We start from the raw sequence: 14,391 nt of genomic DNA, 5'->3' as shown, positions 1-14,391 counted from the left end.
TTTGCTGTTGTTTTTTTTAAAAAAAACATGTTTTAGAGTATTTTCTTTTGACACCAACAAAACTCAGTTTACACAGCAACAGAAGGCAAAGAATTACACTTCAACTTCAGAGGCACAAAAACAGGAAACTACTTTATGTTGCACAATTGTCTTTTTGGAAAATACAGAATCAGATATTGTCTATTTGCGTCACTGATTGTTTGGGCAGTGAAATCAGGAAATAACACAAGAAAGTAATGCAAATGATACATAGAGGTTCAGAAGCGAAACACTTGATGAACAATGTGATCAAACTAAAAATGTAATTGTGTGTGTGAGAGAAAGAGGATGGACAAGAGGAGAAGGGACACAAAAACATACAACAAGCACGAGAACGGAACAACATGACGTTAAAAGAGCAGCCGTTGTTTACAGAGCCAAGCTTTCTCATCTGGTGAGCAACACCATCCCAAACCCTTTGCTTTTGGATGTTATCAAAGATGTTTGCGGCAGTCTAAATATTGTGTGATATACTATTGATTAGTATAGCATCTTTTGATACAATATATTGCTGGTGTCAGGCCAAAACCTCACAATTCACATTTGGCCGAATTTCATCATTTTTCTTAAATCTCTACTATTGGTCAGTTCGTATGTGTGGGTGCTATTTTTTTACAAAGTATTGTTTAATCTAAAGTGTTGAAAGTGGCTTGCTCTTATTCACGATGCAAAGCTAGTGATTGAACCAAACTTGACCATTTTGGGGAAAATTTGGGAGTTACAAGGTTTTGGCCCAATGCTAGTCTTTATTTATTTATTTATTTATTTATTTATTTATTTACCTATTCATTTATTTATTTATCTATTCATTTATTTATCCATTTATTTATTTATTTAATTATTTATTTATTTACAACTGTCTGTAATTTTTTACATCGATTATCCCAAACAAGAAACACACATTTTGAAGAAATGCACACAGTACAACCTGTTGTTGAGTAACGGTGATTTTTAGAGTTGGACCAGAACTGTTACTATGGATTTATTGCTTTGTACAGTACAGAGACATGTTTGGTGCCACTTGTACACTGGTGGTCCAGACTGCAACCTTGTTGCTGATGGTCTTTGCTCGCTTAGAAAATGTAACTTTCTTGCAAAACCAATTTTTGCTCTTCACCTTTGGTTAATTGTGCGAAGAAATGGAAATATCAGTAACAGTTTCTGAGACACAAGCATAGTCATTCGAAAGGGGAGGGTGAGCAAAAGGAAAGTTTCACCACAAAGTCTCATGCATAAATACTCATTCACACACATTTATATTGTGAAGTGCTGATGAATGGCCCTCACTGAGAGTGAACTTTGGCCCCTAGAGCAATTCTAAAATGGAATGTGTTGACCCATTCTTTATCTGTTACACTATGTGCACATGTAATAGGCCAATAAATACGATTTGTGATCTCTGTATTTACAAATAGTCAAAAGGCCATTTTCTGGATGGAAAATCATGATTTTACTGGTATTTAATAGTTGGACTTTGTTCTAAATATCAGGAAAGGTAAATATCCATATACTCTTGGGAATGTTCACTTCATCTTTTGTCATATAACATCTTTCTGGTAGCTAAAATGTGCTTAAATTATGTGCATTTTCTAGTTGTGCTACTCGAATGTTTTTGTATTCTGAGACAAACGGGCTAATTTGTCTTTGCATTGCACCAACCCTCCGATTAAATCTCACACTGAATATTCTTCCACTAAAAAGAATGCTGTTAACACCTCTGCATTGGCGATGATCTGACGTGTGCATATTTGACGACCAATCTTTTGCGATATTGAAATGCCACTTGTTGCACTACACGGCTGGGGTTGCTAACATCACACAGGGGTACCATGTTACAAAATGGAGCACACAGCGCATCAACATCAAAAAGAGACAAACCTTAATGTCCAGTTACCAATCACAAGTTACTATGTCACGTGTCAAATGTCTACACAAGAACAACCCAAAAAATGTGCTCTTAATAGTGATGCGATACAATCAATATTGACGGTGGTCAGTTTCTGTTTACAAAGCTGTGCAGTGACAAGTTTCGAGATCTTTGTGTCTGGATTGTAGTTTGTGGTATTCGATCCAGAACCAGGTCATGTGATTAATGAGGGATCTCCTACTACAGGCTTCTGCATGTTTTTTTTTTAGAGGCCTCTGCTGATGGGATGAGAATTTCTACATTAAAACACAATTTCACTCCAGATAATTATATCTATCATCAATATGCATTATAATACATTTACAGGTTGCCAATTTGATATGTGCTCAACATCTTTTGATTGAAATATATATTTAGTAGATTTTCATTGATACATTTTACTTGTGGAAACAACAACAATGGATCGGGATTTCCTTTTTACTTTGATTTTTTTATCTTTCTTATTTGATGATGTTATTTTTGACTATATTGACACACACCCGAGAGGTCTACGCATGTATCATTGTGTTTGGTCTAAGAATATCCCTCCTGCTGCTGCCCGTATCCATAGCCTCCTCCCTGAGACTCTTCTTGCACATACTCCTCCGTCTTCTCCCAGCTGGCGGCCCAGCCTCCGTTCACCTGCGTGGTGGCGCCGTACGACTTGGCAGGCCCACCGTAAGCACCGTAACTCTGTGTGATGTCACCCGTCTCCTCTGCCAGCTCGTCCTCGTCGATGAAGCCGCACTTGTCTTCGCTGGTGACCTCGGGGTCGGCCCAGGGCTGTTTTTCTCCCGATGCAAAGATCCCATAGAACACCACGCCCCCATAGTGCACCATGGAGGCAATCAGGAACACGTACTGCCACTCTTCTCTGGTCTGAAGTGAGCAAAGGAGGAGAGAACAATGTTTATATTGAATTTATAACAAGTAGAGCCCTGCCAATGAGAATTTCTAAGCATTAATAATTACAAATATTAACAGCCAGAGCCAGAAAGACCGTCTCTGATATGTACTAACCTACATCTACAACCATAATGGTAATTTTTGTTTTATTATTTTCTCCATTTTGAAGCGTTTTTCTTGGCCGCACTGCTTCCAGTATGTGTCTGTGCATGTTTTTTTGTCCATTCAGCTGTAGGTTCTAAATTAAGTGCTACTATATCAATGTACTTTGTCCAATTAAGGCCCTCAGCCAATGTAACTTCAACTATATCAATGTAGCGCACGGGGGGGTTGGATGAAGAAACTTGAGAGTGTTGTAACGGCCTTTTCCTTTTATCCGGTCTCATGTACTACAACATGTCCCAGACGCGGCTTCCCCACACTACTCACTTGGATCTTCGTCCCTCCTCTCTTTCCCTGAATCTGGACCCTCGAGCTGCCTTTAACCTGCCTGCATGGGTGTCCAAGTATCTTCTGACTAAAAAACTGGACTTCTCATACATATTTATTATTACTTGCACGCAACTGTTACAAAAATACATACCATGTCAAGTAGACGACCTATCATTAAATTGTGACAACTATTGTGTACCCCACATCAACAGTCTCTTTTATTAAAGTTTGTCAGTGTCTTCAGATTGATTGGTCACAGCAAGTCAGGCTCGACTAGCAAAACTCATTCTGCCTTCAATACTTCATTCAGGAATCTGGATATTGTATGTTTGTTATGTCATTTATAAATCATATTGATTGGAAAATACCTTATGAGTTGACAGTTGTATGCTTTTATACAATGTTTTTGTAGATTACGGACAATTTCAATTAATCTTTGATGAGTGGGGCAGGAGTCTGTTTGTCAAGATTGGATTGATTTGTGGTACAGCATAATACAATATATGATTATTTATATCATGCTTTCGCAACATTTGTCACTATAACAAAGCACTTTGTCAGATCATAAACCAATGTGTGATTAGACTAAGTCTGTATTGTGTTATTTTGTTTTTGGGGGGGTTATTTTAGGCATGAAATGAAAGTGAATTAGCTTGTCAGCTTCTCGGCAAGCTCGTTTACCTTGTGTTTCGTCATGGCACCAACAATAAGTGGACACACCATCCCAGACAGGGTACCCACTCCGTTAGAGATGCCCATCAGGATACTGGCATAACGGGGTGCGATATCCAAGTGGTTGACATTGAAGCCTGAAAATAGAATATGAAGGAATCATTGGGGTGGATTTGTGTCTAATTCATGACGAGTCTTTAAAACCTGATTATAAAATCGAATAGAAGGAGATATTGTAAGGCATCAAGAAACAGAATGACAGTGACAGAGGTGGCTGGGAAAAGATGGACTACCAGTGGAGAAACAGGCTATAAGTCGCCATGTTTCTACCCGCTCCCCCACTCTGAGTGGCTGCTCCATTCTGTCTGCCTGACAAATCTCTTGAGACCATTGGCTGTGAATTATTTAACACTCCAGGAGAAAGCTCAGGAACAACAGGCAGTCAGTCACATTTTGCATGCAGGCAAAAACCTTGCTTTGCTCTCTAACTATTATAAACAGTTATTAATCAGCTGATTTGGCAGCAACAACACCCAAAAATAAAATGGATAAAAGGCCTTGCAGCAATTACAGTTGCACATGGATAGAGGGGCTGTTGTGGATGCAAATTCGACATTTTATTGCAATGCTCTCAGCAAATTGCCACAAATACACATTGGGATTTGAAATAATACCAAAAAGTAAGACTTATTTCAAAAAAATGGCAAATTCTTTCAAAGATGCCATCAAATGTAGACCACTGCAGAAAGTAATCAGGTTGTCTTATTGTAAACTATATCCAGACACCACAAGAATAAACAGTGCTGCCATATAGTAGCAGTGTCAAATATTTAAAACACTCTTAATTTTTGACTGGTAGAGCTACCCAGCTTCACTGCAGTAAACTGTGGGTTAGTTGATATAAAGAAATCACAAATTTTAAAATTTTAAGTTAGTGACACGTCTGCCACAACTGATAGATTTCGGCTCCCGTAACATTTCCAGGCCGACCACAAATTACAGCTGTAGGTTGTCCAGACAGAGGACCCAAATTTATGCAATATAACCTGTGCTTACAGTGCATCTGTTCATATAATTATATCTAAATAACAGAATATTTAACAGTTTTCAATATTTTTCAAGCAAACATGGGCCTATTTTGGTATCAATTTAACAATATATTTATTATTGTGGTTGAAGCTAGCAGCAGTGACAGTAGCTCATTCTGTGTATTTAGTCTGTGATCCCCCCTTTGGTTTCTAAATCCCGTGGAAGAATTTCCGACTAAATTTCAGGACATTCCTACTGGCATATCATTCATGTAATATTCACATCTACTAACCTGATATAGCAAATCCACTGAAGCCAACTGCCAGCACCAGGAAGGAGATGGCCACGCCTTTGCTGTGAGAGTATCCTACCACGAGTAGCAGCGTAGCCTCCATGCCAAATCCTATCAAAGAGGCAGGCTTCATACAATGGCACATGAAAGCCCCCAAAGCCCGCAGGCTGTTGCCCATCACGATGCCAATTGAATTAAGCGAGCGTGATGATTTTCTCTCAATTACATAAGGGGCGGAAATGAAATCAACGTTCAATGACAATCACCGACCGCAAGTATTGAGCATCGCACCAGCACACTGACCGCCAAAGCAAAAAAGGAACAGTGTGTATCCAATGTTACGACAGTCACACCCTTTAGTTGTGCAAAAAGAGGTGTGAAAATTGATACTGGGCCCTCAGCCGAGACTTCTCACCTCCGCAGTTCATGATTTTTCTGACTGTGGTTGTTGACAGGATGTTCTGGCTGCGCAGGTAGTCGGCCAGCTGGCCGCCAAAGGGCACAATAATGGTCATCACCAAATGGGGCAGCGCAGACAGTATACCAACCTATGGCCACAGGGAATAATAAATGTAAACCAATCATTCCTACAAGCTTTTGGCTCTGATTGATTGTCCAAACTACATGTGAGGAAAATGTTTATGTGACAAAAGCTTGAGTTTATTAATCTTACTTTATCACTATCTCATCAGTAGTTAATCTTGAGTCATGATTAGATTTTTCTTTTTTCTATTAAACGCTAACCCCTTACTTGTTTATAAACGTTTGTAATGATTCTCGAAGTATTTTACATACACCACCAACGGTACAATGTCTCCCTCTACTGGTAAGCAAAACAATCACTGTCAAGTCTGTTGTATTGAACTTTTTTATCGCAAAAATGTATTTAGGTGCATTGAAAAAGCAAATGTACAATATGTCGATCCGTTTTTGATTTGGTTTTGATTTAGATCTTACTTTGTTTGCCTAGTGTCCCTTTGGTCAACGTGTATCTCGTTAAGTTATTTGCCTTTCTGTTCCTGTAAATAAAATCCTTTTTGAGTGAACGCCAGCCCCGCTTCTCTGCATTTGGGCCCACATCCTCATGCACCTTGGCACAATTCTGTTTAATACCATCATTTGAGTATTTTAATTTGAAAATTTTCAAGGTTTAAGCCCTCTACAAATGTTCAAATTTCATAAAGTTGTTGGGGCTCACAACCTAACAATTAATCTGTCTTTTGAAGATTTATCGATGTATCATATTAAAAACATGTTTTTATTTCCATCCCTTTATTAAAAATAGGACCGTATTTCAAATTGAAACAATTACGATTCGGTTAATAATTTGGTCTGTAACATGTTGTAAAATAGGCAATAATATTGAGCTATGTTTTCCAAAGTAAAAGTCAATATTCATTTTTATTTGACACCAAAAAATAATCAGTTTTCTCTTATGGAGGATAACAAATCAGAGAATATTTACTGTTGACAGGCTGAAATTATGAGAATTTGGATACTTTTAATTAAAAAGTGTATCCAAACAATCAATTATAAAAAATCATTATCGATAATTCAATAGTAGTTGTTGATTAATCGTTGCACCTCTACTTACAATATTAAATATATGTTTTAAGCATAAATTAAGTGTCTTGTTTTAGATTAATACTTGGGTCAACTGTGCTACTGTAGTTTAAAATTGGTCATTATGGTGGTATTTTGATACCTAAATATTTTTCCAGATGGTACTAAAGTTGGTGTACCAATGAGCTTCACTTCAGTTGTATTCAACTTTATGAAGGCATAAAAATAAAAGATTAAACCTCCTCACTTTTCTGCCTTCCCGCCCCTTGTACTTGTTCCAAATCACACATCAACAAAGCGTAACTAATTAGAATACACTGTTGGTTCGTCCGCCATTACCTATTTTTTCAGTCCTGTTGTCTGGATTATTGCCATCGTTGTGGCCTTGTTATGCAATTTCTGCAGTTCATAGACAAAAGTCTCATTGAGTGTTCGATTTATTCCAAGAGCAAAGTATTCCGTGCTCCTGAACGTTTGACTAGGACTTGCTTATGTGTTGGTCACTTCACACATACTCAACATTTCAATCTATCAGGCATGAAAGGGATTTACCTTGCTTATCTCAAAGCCAAACACTTCCTCAAAGTATGCAGGTTGGCTGATAAGTAGCAAGTAAAATGTCCAGCTCCTGCAGAAGTTGGCCACAATGATTGCATAGACGGGCATTGAGGTGAAGAACTTCTTCCAGGGTGTCTTGAATTTCTGTAAGAGAATATTTCTCTGCAATTCATCTCACTATATGGGCACATATAGAACAAAGCAGTACACTTCAATAAATAGACATGTACTCAAGCTAAATTATGGACTAACATAGTAATTACTGTTCACTGGTAATGTTGTTGGCTTTGTTGGTATGTATGTCCTCACCTCAGCAGGGCCCATTAACATGGCACTCTCTCCGATGCTTTCCTCGATGTAGCAGCGCTCCTCATCAGTGATGGTTGGATGTTCAGCAGGGCTCTCATAAGAGACCAATATCCAGAACATGTACCAAAAGATGCCAACGCATCCTACACATCACATACAAACAGAAAAAAATGTATAAGGATTTAAGATCCCTGAAGATGTGCTTTTACCCCCCCCCCATTTTAACTGTGCTTATTCAAATTGTTTGATAAAACTTTCCAAATGCCTGAGGGACTAATGCTCAGGCAGGACAGCTATGTATCTGTTTCCAGTACAGAGAGAAAGATGGGGGGGTCAGTTATTAGCACAGCAAAACATTGGGGGAGGAAATCAATACTTGGTCTGCCTGGTTAAAAATCCATTCGACTTTGACTGGATGCACTGATAATCAACCTTTGTGATTATATTTTTCAGTTCTATGCTTTCCCTGCCTTAATAAAAATGTAAGCAAGCTGTAGGACCCAATGTGAATGTCTTTCATATTTTGTTACTGTTATGTAGATATAGTCAGTGGCGTAATTAGCCATACCATAGACATAAAACACTGAAGACCATCCTGTATACTGCACCAGTATTCCAGCCAGAGGCATTGCAATCACAGCGCCAGCATAGGAGCCTGAAAAGAAGCAAGACAAAACAGAGAAGGTATAAGGTCATTCTAAATAGAAAATCCTCCCATAGCAGACAATAGCCTGAATAGTTACCACAGAAAGAAATGGTGGCCAGACGACTCCTTTCAAGTGGAGGAGCCCACTTACTCCAAATGCCATGACAGGCTGGGTAGGTGACTCCCTAAATGAGATTTTTGAGAAATACAAGTCAAGCAAAGGCTCTTCTTCGAACAAAAGCGTCATTACAATTTGATATGTATTAAGTACTGAGTGCATGCCCTTTTCTATGACCCATGGTTAACAAGAACTAACAAGATGATCATTTTCATTCTTGTAATTAGCCTGAACAAATGATAGCTAATGAACGTGGTTGCTGAGCAAAGCAACCGTGTAGCTACATGTTCATCACATGCTAATTTGTACAAGCCGTGCCAACCATACGGGGTAGAGCTGTGTCCTTTTAATGTTGCAGGTTATGATATATGAAAATTATCTCACTCGCAAAGCATTGGACATAATTTGTTCACAGACGTACAATCTGGATTTTCTTGTGTGTGTGTCATGTATTTTATTTTATTTTTTTTACTAAAAACCAGACTTATAAATGGAATGATATATATTAGCATTTCTTGTATTGAAAGTACAGTCAAGGAAAAGAAGGCTCTAGGCAACAAAGCTATAGTGGACTCGATCAATATTGCGCATCTCGAATTTCCACTGGCTGAATATCAAGTGCACTTTACGCTCTTTTGCTTTTCCGCTGTGTAAAAATCCAAAAAGGCCAATGTCTGTAATAGCTAAGCATCATACAGCCCTATAATGGAAAAGTGCGGATGGCTTTGTAATTATGGCCGCTTACCTCCACCAGTCCTTGTAGTATCCTAACGAAAATGACACAACCATAATGGACTCGAGCAGCCGAGGGAATGAACATGTTGAGGATTGATGTTAGCACAATGGCTGCACCAAACACCCTAAAATGATCAAATGCATTTGAATAACACAAATCATATCAATCACCCTCACAATTATTTCAAATGTAACGTTTGTGTCCAACAAAGCTGTTTTTAACCCGATTTTTAAATATTGTAAAGAAAAACGTGAATATTCAAACGTGTTGAGATCATTAATGCTGATTTAATTGTAATTCCATTAGAGTGATAATCGTTCTCCTCCAATGGTTCAGCAGCATAGCAGACGTCATCGAAATAAATATTTAACACAGGCACGTCCCATCGCCATGTCGCCTAGCAACCAAAGTCGGAGCTCTTGCCCCCCAAAAGCGTTTCATAAATGTGATCCAAGACACCAAGTGTATGTGCGCCCGTCTGTGATATAAACAAATAACATGAAATTCGAGAACTAGAGGCGTGAGGAAAGTAAGTATATCTGACTACACTCACGCGCGCGCGCGCGCACTCACGCACGTACACACAAATACATGCAAACAGCTATTTCTCATTTCTGTCACATGCTCCGCCTTCCTCATCTGCAGCACGCGGGAGGGGGCAACCCTAATCCGGTCGACTCCTGTGTCAGGCACGGGACCGACATGGCGGCAATTACATCTGCGTGCAGTAGAGCACGCATGAGAATATCGAAATGTTGAATTTAAGAAAAAAATTAAGTGGACACTTTCTATTCTATTAGTTAAAAATACCAATATATAATTTTATTTTCATTATTATTATTATTATTATTATTATTATTAATCTTGTAATCAAATATATAAAGGAATTATATAAACGAATGACATAGACATGGCATGAGCATAAAAGGCCTTTTTGCAACAACACATTGGTGGTCTCCTCACCACGCCCCTGCAGATTAGAGCCCGCGGCCCCTAGAGAGCTCATTAACAGGTGGCACAAAGCCCGACACCGGGGCCTATATGCCCCCAACATGCATGGCGGCCCCCCGCTGCAACGCATATCAAATCCCCCCATATGACAAAATACTGAATGTATGTGGATATGTATTCATAGACTACTGCACATAGGCGAACAATAAAAATTCTTAAGGAACAACAAAAAATATGAATAGTTTTTTTTTTTTTTTTTTAATTCAATGCACATTTGAGTTGGGTGACGTGGGCAGCGGGTGTGACATGTGGAGCTGCCGCATATACCTGTTTGCAGCCAGCCTGGATGAGATGTATCCTCCTGGGATTTGAGTCACTATGTAGCCCCAGAAGAAAGATCCGTGAATCATTCCCACCGTCTCTGGGTCCCAGTTGAATTTGGCTTTCTGGTAAATCGTTCGGAAAAAATATAAAGAACACATTTTGATGATTTAAAAAAATATATATTTTCCAGAGGGAATATTTGTGGGCCGATATCTTTGAGTAAAAAAATAAAGCTCTGCATTAGTCACCTAGTAATTTCCCATTACAAACGCAATGCTTGAACTACGAAATCTTGGCTTTCCTTTAATTCAGCACTATGACTGAGACCTATATTTTTATTTATATATATTCTGCTTGTTTCTTATACGTTTTGTTCGATAGGCCTAAAATAAAATAAAAAATGACAAAGTCTTTCACCTAAAATTAGTAATGCGAAATGCTGTCTGTCACTTATGCATGCTAATCCACATCGACCTATTGAAAGATATATTTACTTCTTTAATAAGACGTTCCTAATTTTTTCTATATTGTTTTCAGATATGGGAAAACGTTTTCACGCATTTGGAGACACGGGCCTTATTTGTCACGAAAAGCTTTCACACGCTTTTTGTCGTTCTATCCTATTGTCTATAGCTGGACACGATAGGTGTTGGGCACACCTCTTTAATGATGATTTTGCCGTTTTGGTGGATGGTGCTGTTGTTGACCATGCCCACGATGGCCACGCCCAAATTACACCGGATGCCGAAGGAGATGCAGAATCCCAGGCCGCTCATGATGGCGATGATGTAGCGGCGCGGCAGGCCGAAGCAGTTGCAGTCGCACAAGGGGGGCTTCTTCTCCGCGGCCTCACGCGGCCGTCCGTCCTCGGTCAACTCGATCACCTCCGAGCCTTTTTGTCGCTTCTCCATCACCCTGTACAGATCCCGGGACAAGACCGCACCGACATGCATGAAGATCGTGTAAAAAACACCAACGTGAGGCCATGTTTCATTTTGGTTTAATCTGGAATAAATGTCTGCTTTTACATGTCTGGTTTATAAAATAGACAACACGCGGTAGTGGGAGGCCTTAGGCGTCTCAAGACACACCTCCAATGAATTCAAATTTAAAAGAAAATAACGAGATGATTAAATGTCATCAGGTTCATCATTCTCCACAGTGAAGGGGGAAAATGGAAATATGTCCTTGTACCGCATTGCAGCATCACTTTTATGCTCATTAGCATTCAGCGGTCTGAGCACCTCCCCACGCACGTGTGGGTATCCCTCAAACGTCTTCCCTCTTTTTTTCGCCCCCTCACGCACATATTTTCGCAGCATTTTTTTTTTCTGTGCAATTAAGGGATATATATGTATTTGGATGGTTAAAACGCAAGAAAAATAAACAGTATTTAACTGGAACCCATTTGTAGGTTTATTCCACACACAAAAAAAACCCCGTATCAATTGTTTATCATTAACTACATTTCGCTGCATGTTAATGAATCGAGCAGAGTGCGATGAGAAATGATTCCCGATTGAGCAAAGAAAATGAAAGATCCGTACCACGCCTGGAGGGGGTGCCTAAATAAAGCTGGATTTTTTTTTTTAGTCATTCATATATTTATATTATTATTTTTTCAGCCAGTCATATATATGTTTGTATGTCTCAACCCATTGTGGGCCATACGATATAATTCAACTTGATTTACAGTATCACACTGCAAGTGTCCCTGTATCAATTGACTGACCCCTGAAAATGGCATCAAGCACGCGCGCACGCGCGCGCGCACATACACACGCACTCGATTGCATAATTCCTCTCACTTCAAGAGGCGTGCCTCTCTCTGCAGTTGTAAATGACTTGTCAGTGGCTTGCAGGTGTGTTAAATCTTTCATTACAAATAAAAATATGACATGAAGACTTTCTCAGCTCTCCGTTCAGGTACGATGAGTTAGAAGCCATCGCCTCCTTACCTGTGCATGTGGCCCAGGGTCTTCCCCGCCAACTCCTTCATTCCCGCCGTGGCCCTGGTCTTGATGGACTCCATATCCAGTCTGTATGTGCAGGCCCGTGCTGTCGTTGCTGTTGTAATCTGTTTTTTACTGCTTGTACGTCATGTTCCTTCGCGGGAGAGCCGACTCGGGCGGTGAATAACGAGCCAAGTTCTGATAGAGCAGACCAGTTCAGACAGGATCCAAATGATGGCTCTTTGTCGATGAATCTCCTCAAAGAAAAGCGCTATCTGCTAGTGAACTGGGTTAGACGACGTGAGCGCCTTCATCCAGCACCAACTCTGCTCCTGGATGGCGAGCTGGTGAGCAGGAGGCGCAACTGGCCAGCAGCGAGCAGCAAAAACCACAAAATGAGTGGACGACGAGTGAACGATAACACTCACCCAGATAGGAAAAGGAAAGAGGAAAAGCGACAAAGTTGATATTATAGATGAAAGCGATGTAGAGTTGCGTGTATAAAATCAAAGCGGGAGTGAGCCTCTGCTGTCTCCTGTGCTGAGCGCAGGTTGATCTGACAGCGTGTTCAGCACCGAGGTCAGCGACAGCCTTAACATCTGGACACGTGCAACATGAATAAGGCCAAAAATCACCATTCAACACCGAAACATATTTCCCCCAGTTATTCATGTGTTTATAACGTAGTAACCGTACGTTACAAATAATTTGAGCCGTTTTCTATATGTTGCTTCCAGGTAACTGCATGGTGCGATTTTATTGTGATGATTTTAATTGAATGTGACAAAAACATCAAAACGCACAATTAACTCGCAAACATATAAGGGTAGAAATCCCCTATTTGGTAGTTGCAGCCCCCAAGGGCGGTGCCATGGAAACCGAATGAGCAAGAGTAGATTTTCCCTCCAACCACCTCCCCTGCTCCGCGTAGGAATCCATCAATAATGTATGTGTCTCACCACATGTTCATCTCCCAGACAACCACGATACATGAACAAATTGTGCGATTAAAAAAAAAATGGGGAAAAATGTTTTAGTACTTATCTTTTTTTTTACTTGGGAAAAAAATTGGACACCACTCATGCATTTATGCATGCGCGCACACACAACACACACACACAAAAATACACACAAAATATATACATATTGTATGTATTTAAAAATATATACAAACTAACAGTGATGATATTAACAATCAATAACAATATTAATTTGGCCAGATAATTCAGTATTGACATATATGTAATAGTTTGTGAGGCTACATATGAGCCATGACGGGGGCGGAAGATTTTCATTTATGGGTAAAGACCACCACCTGGTGGCCATAAAAATAACATCAGTAAACACTAACGAGGTTATTGGTTTGTTACGACACAGTCCCTATTCTTCGAATTTAAAATTGTTGACCTATAATTGTTGATTTATAATAATACATAAAAGTGCAATGATAAATGTATAATAGAAATTAGAGTGCATAACCATTTCTGAGTGATAGTTTAATCGCCAGATTTGTAGCATAAAATTGTCCTTGCAAATCCATCCATCCATCCATCATCCATCCATCATCCATCCATCATCCATCCATCCATCCAGTTTCAATACTACTTGTCCTCATTAGTGTCGTAGGGAGGGTGTTGGTTTGCATGGAGACTGATCCAGCTGAGGCCTTGATCGCCACTCAGAGATCACATTTAAACCATTCAAATGGGCAATTTAAAGTCTTCAATCAACCTACATGCATACTGCATGTTTTTGTAATGTGGGGCACAAACAGTACATCCAAACCTCACAGGCCAGAGCGAAGATTTGAACCACCAACCTTAAAATTGTAATCAGATCACTTTGCTCTTCGAAAACTGTTGTGTTCTTCTGCATCTTTATTGGTTGAAACCAGGTGGCGAAAAAAACAAATTCATACTGCAAAAAAGAATGGGGAGAGCTGATGTTTGAAGTTTTGA

The 14,391-nt window shown here is 39.5% G+C and overlaps 1 protein-coding gene across 1 annotated transcript; it reads right to left on the bottom strand.

The window, feature by feature from the left end:
• Positions 1 to 13,204, bottom strand: slc17a6b (solute carrier family 17 member 6b). Its single transcript, XM_037247978.1, has 13 exons — positions 12,440 to 13,204; positions 11,141 to 11,396; positions 10,485 to 10,603; positions 9,216 to 9,330; positions 8,450 to 8,537; positions 8,275 to 8,361; positions 7,707 to 7,849; positions 7,392 to 7,541; positions 5,692 to 5,824; positions 5,277 to 5,387; positions 3,965 to 4,092; positions 894 to 2,824; positions 1 to 821 (listed from the first exon to the last, which is right to left on the bottom strand). Exons 1-12 carry the CDS (start codon positions 12,511 to 12,513, stop codon positions 2,480 to 2,482), a joined length of 1,749 nt encoding a protein of 582 aa, XP_037103873.1. The 5' UTR covers positions 12,514 to 13,204; the 3' UTR covers positions 1 to 821; positions 894 to 2,479.
• Positions 13,205 to 14,391: the final 1,187 nt, after the last annotated feature.

The sequence above is a fragment of the Syngnathus acus genome, chromosome 3 (assembly GCF_901709675.1).
Source record: "Syngnathus acus chromosome 3, fSynAcu1.2, whole genome shotgun sequence".
Classification (NCBI taxonomy): domain Eukaryota; kingdom Metazoa; phylum Chordata; class Actinopteri; order Syngnathiformes; family Syngnathidae; genus Syngnathus; species Syngnathus acus.
This window is presented reverse-complemented; position numbering and strand designations above follow the sequence as displayed.

Coding starts and splice junctions, on each gene's coding strand:
- slc17a6b (XM_037247978.1), bottom strand. CDS start 12,513: ATGGAGTCCATCAAGACCAGGGCCACGGCGGGAATGAAGGAGTTGGCG. Junction 5,825..7,391: donor TTGGCTTTGAGATAAGCAAG/GTAAATCCCTTT, acceptor CTGTGGCCATAG/GTTGGTATACTGTCTGCGCT. Junction 5,388..5,691: donor AAAAATCATGAACTGCGGAG/GTGAGAAGTCTC, acceptor CCTCTTTGATAG/GATTTGGCATGGAGGCTACG.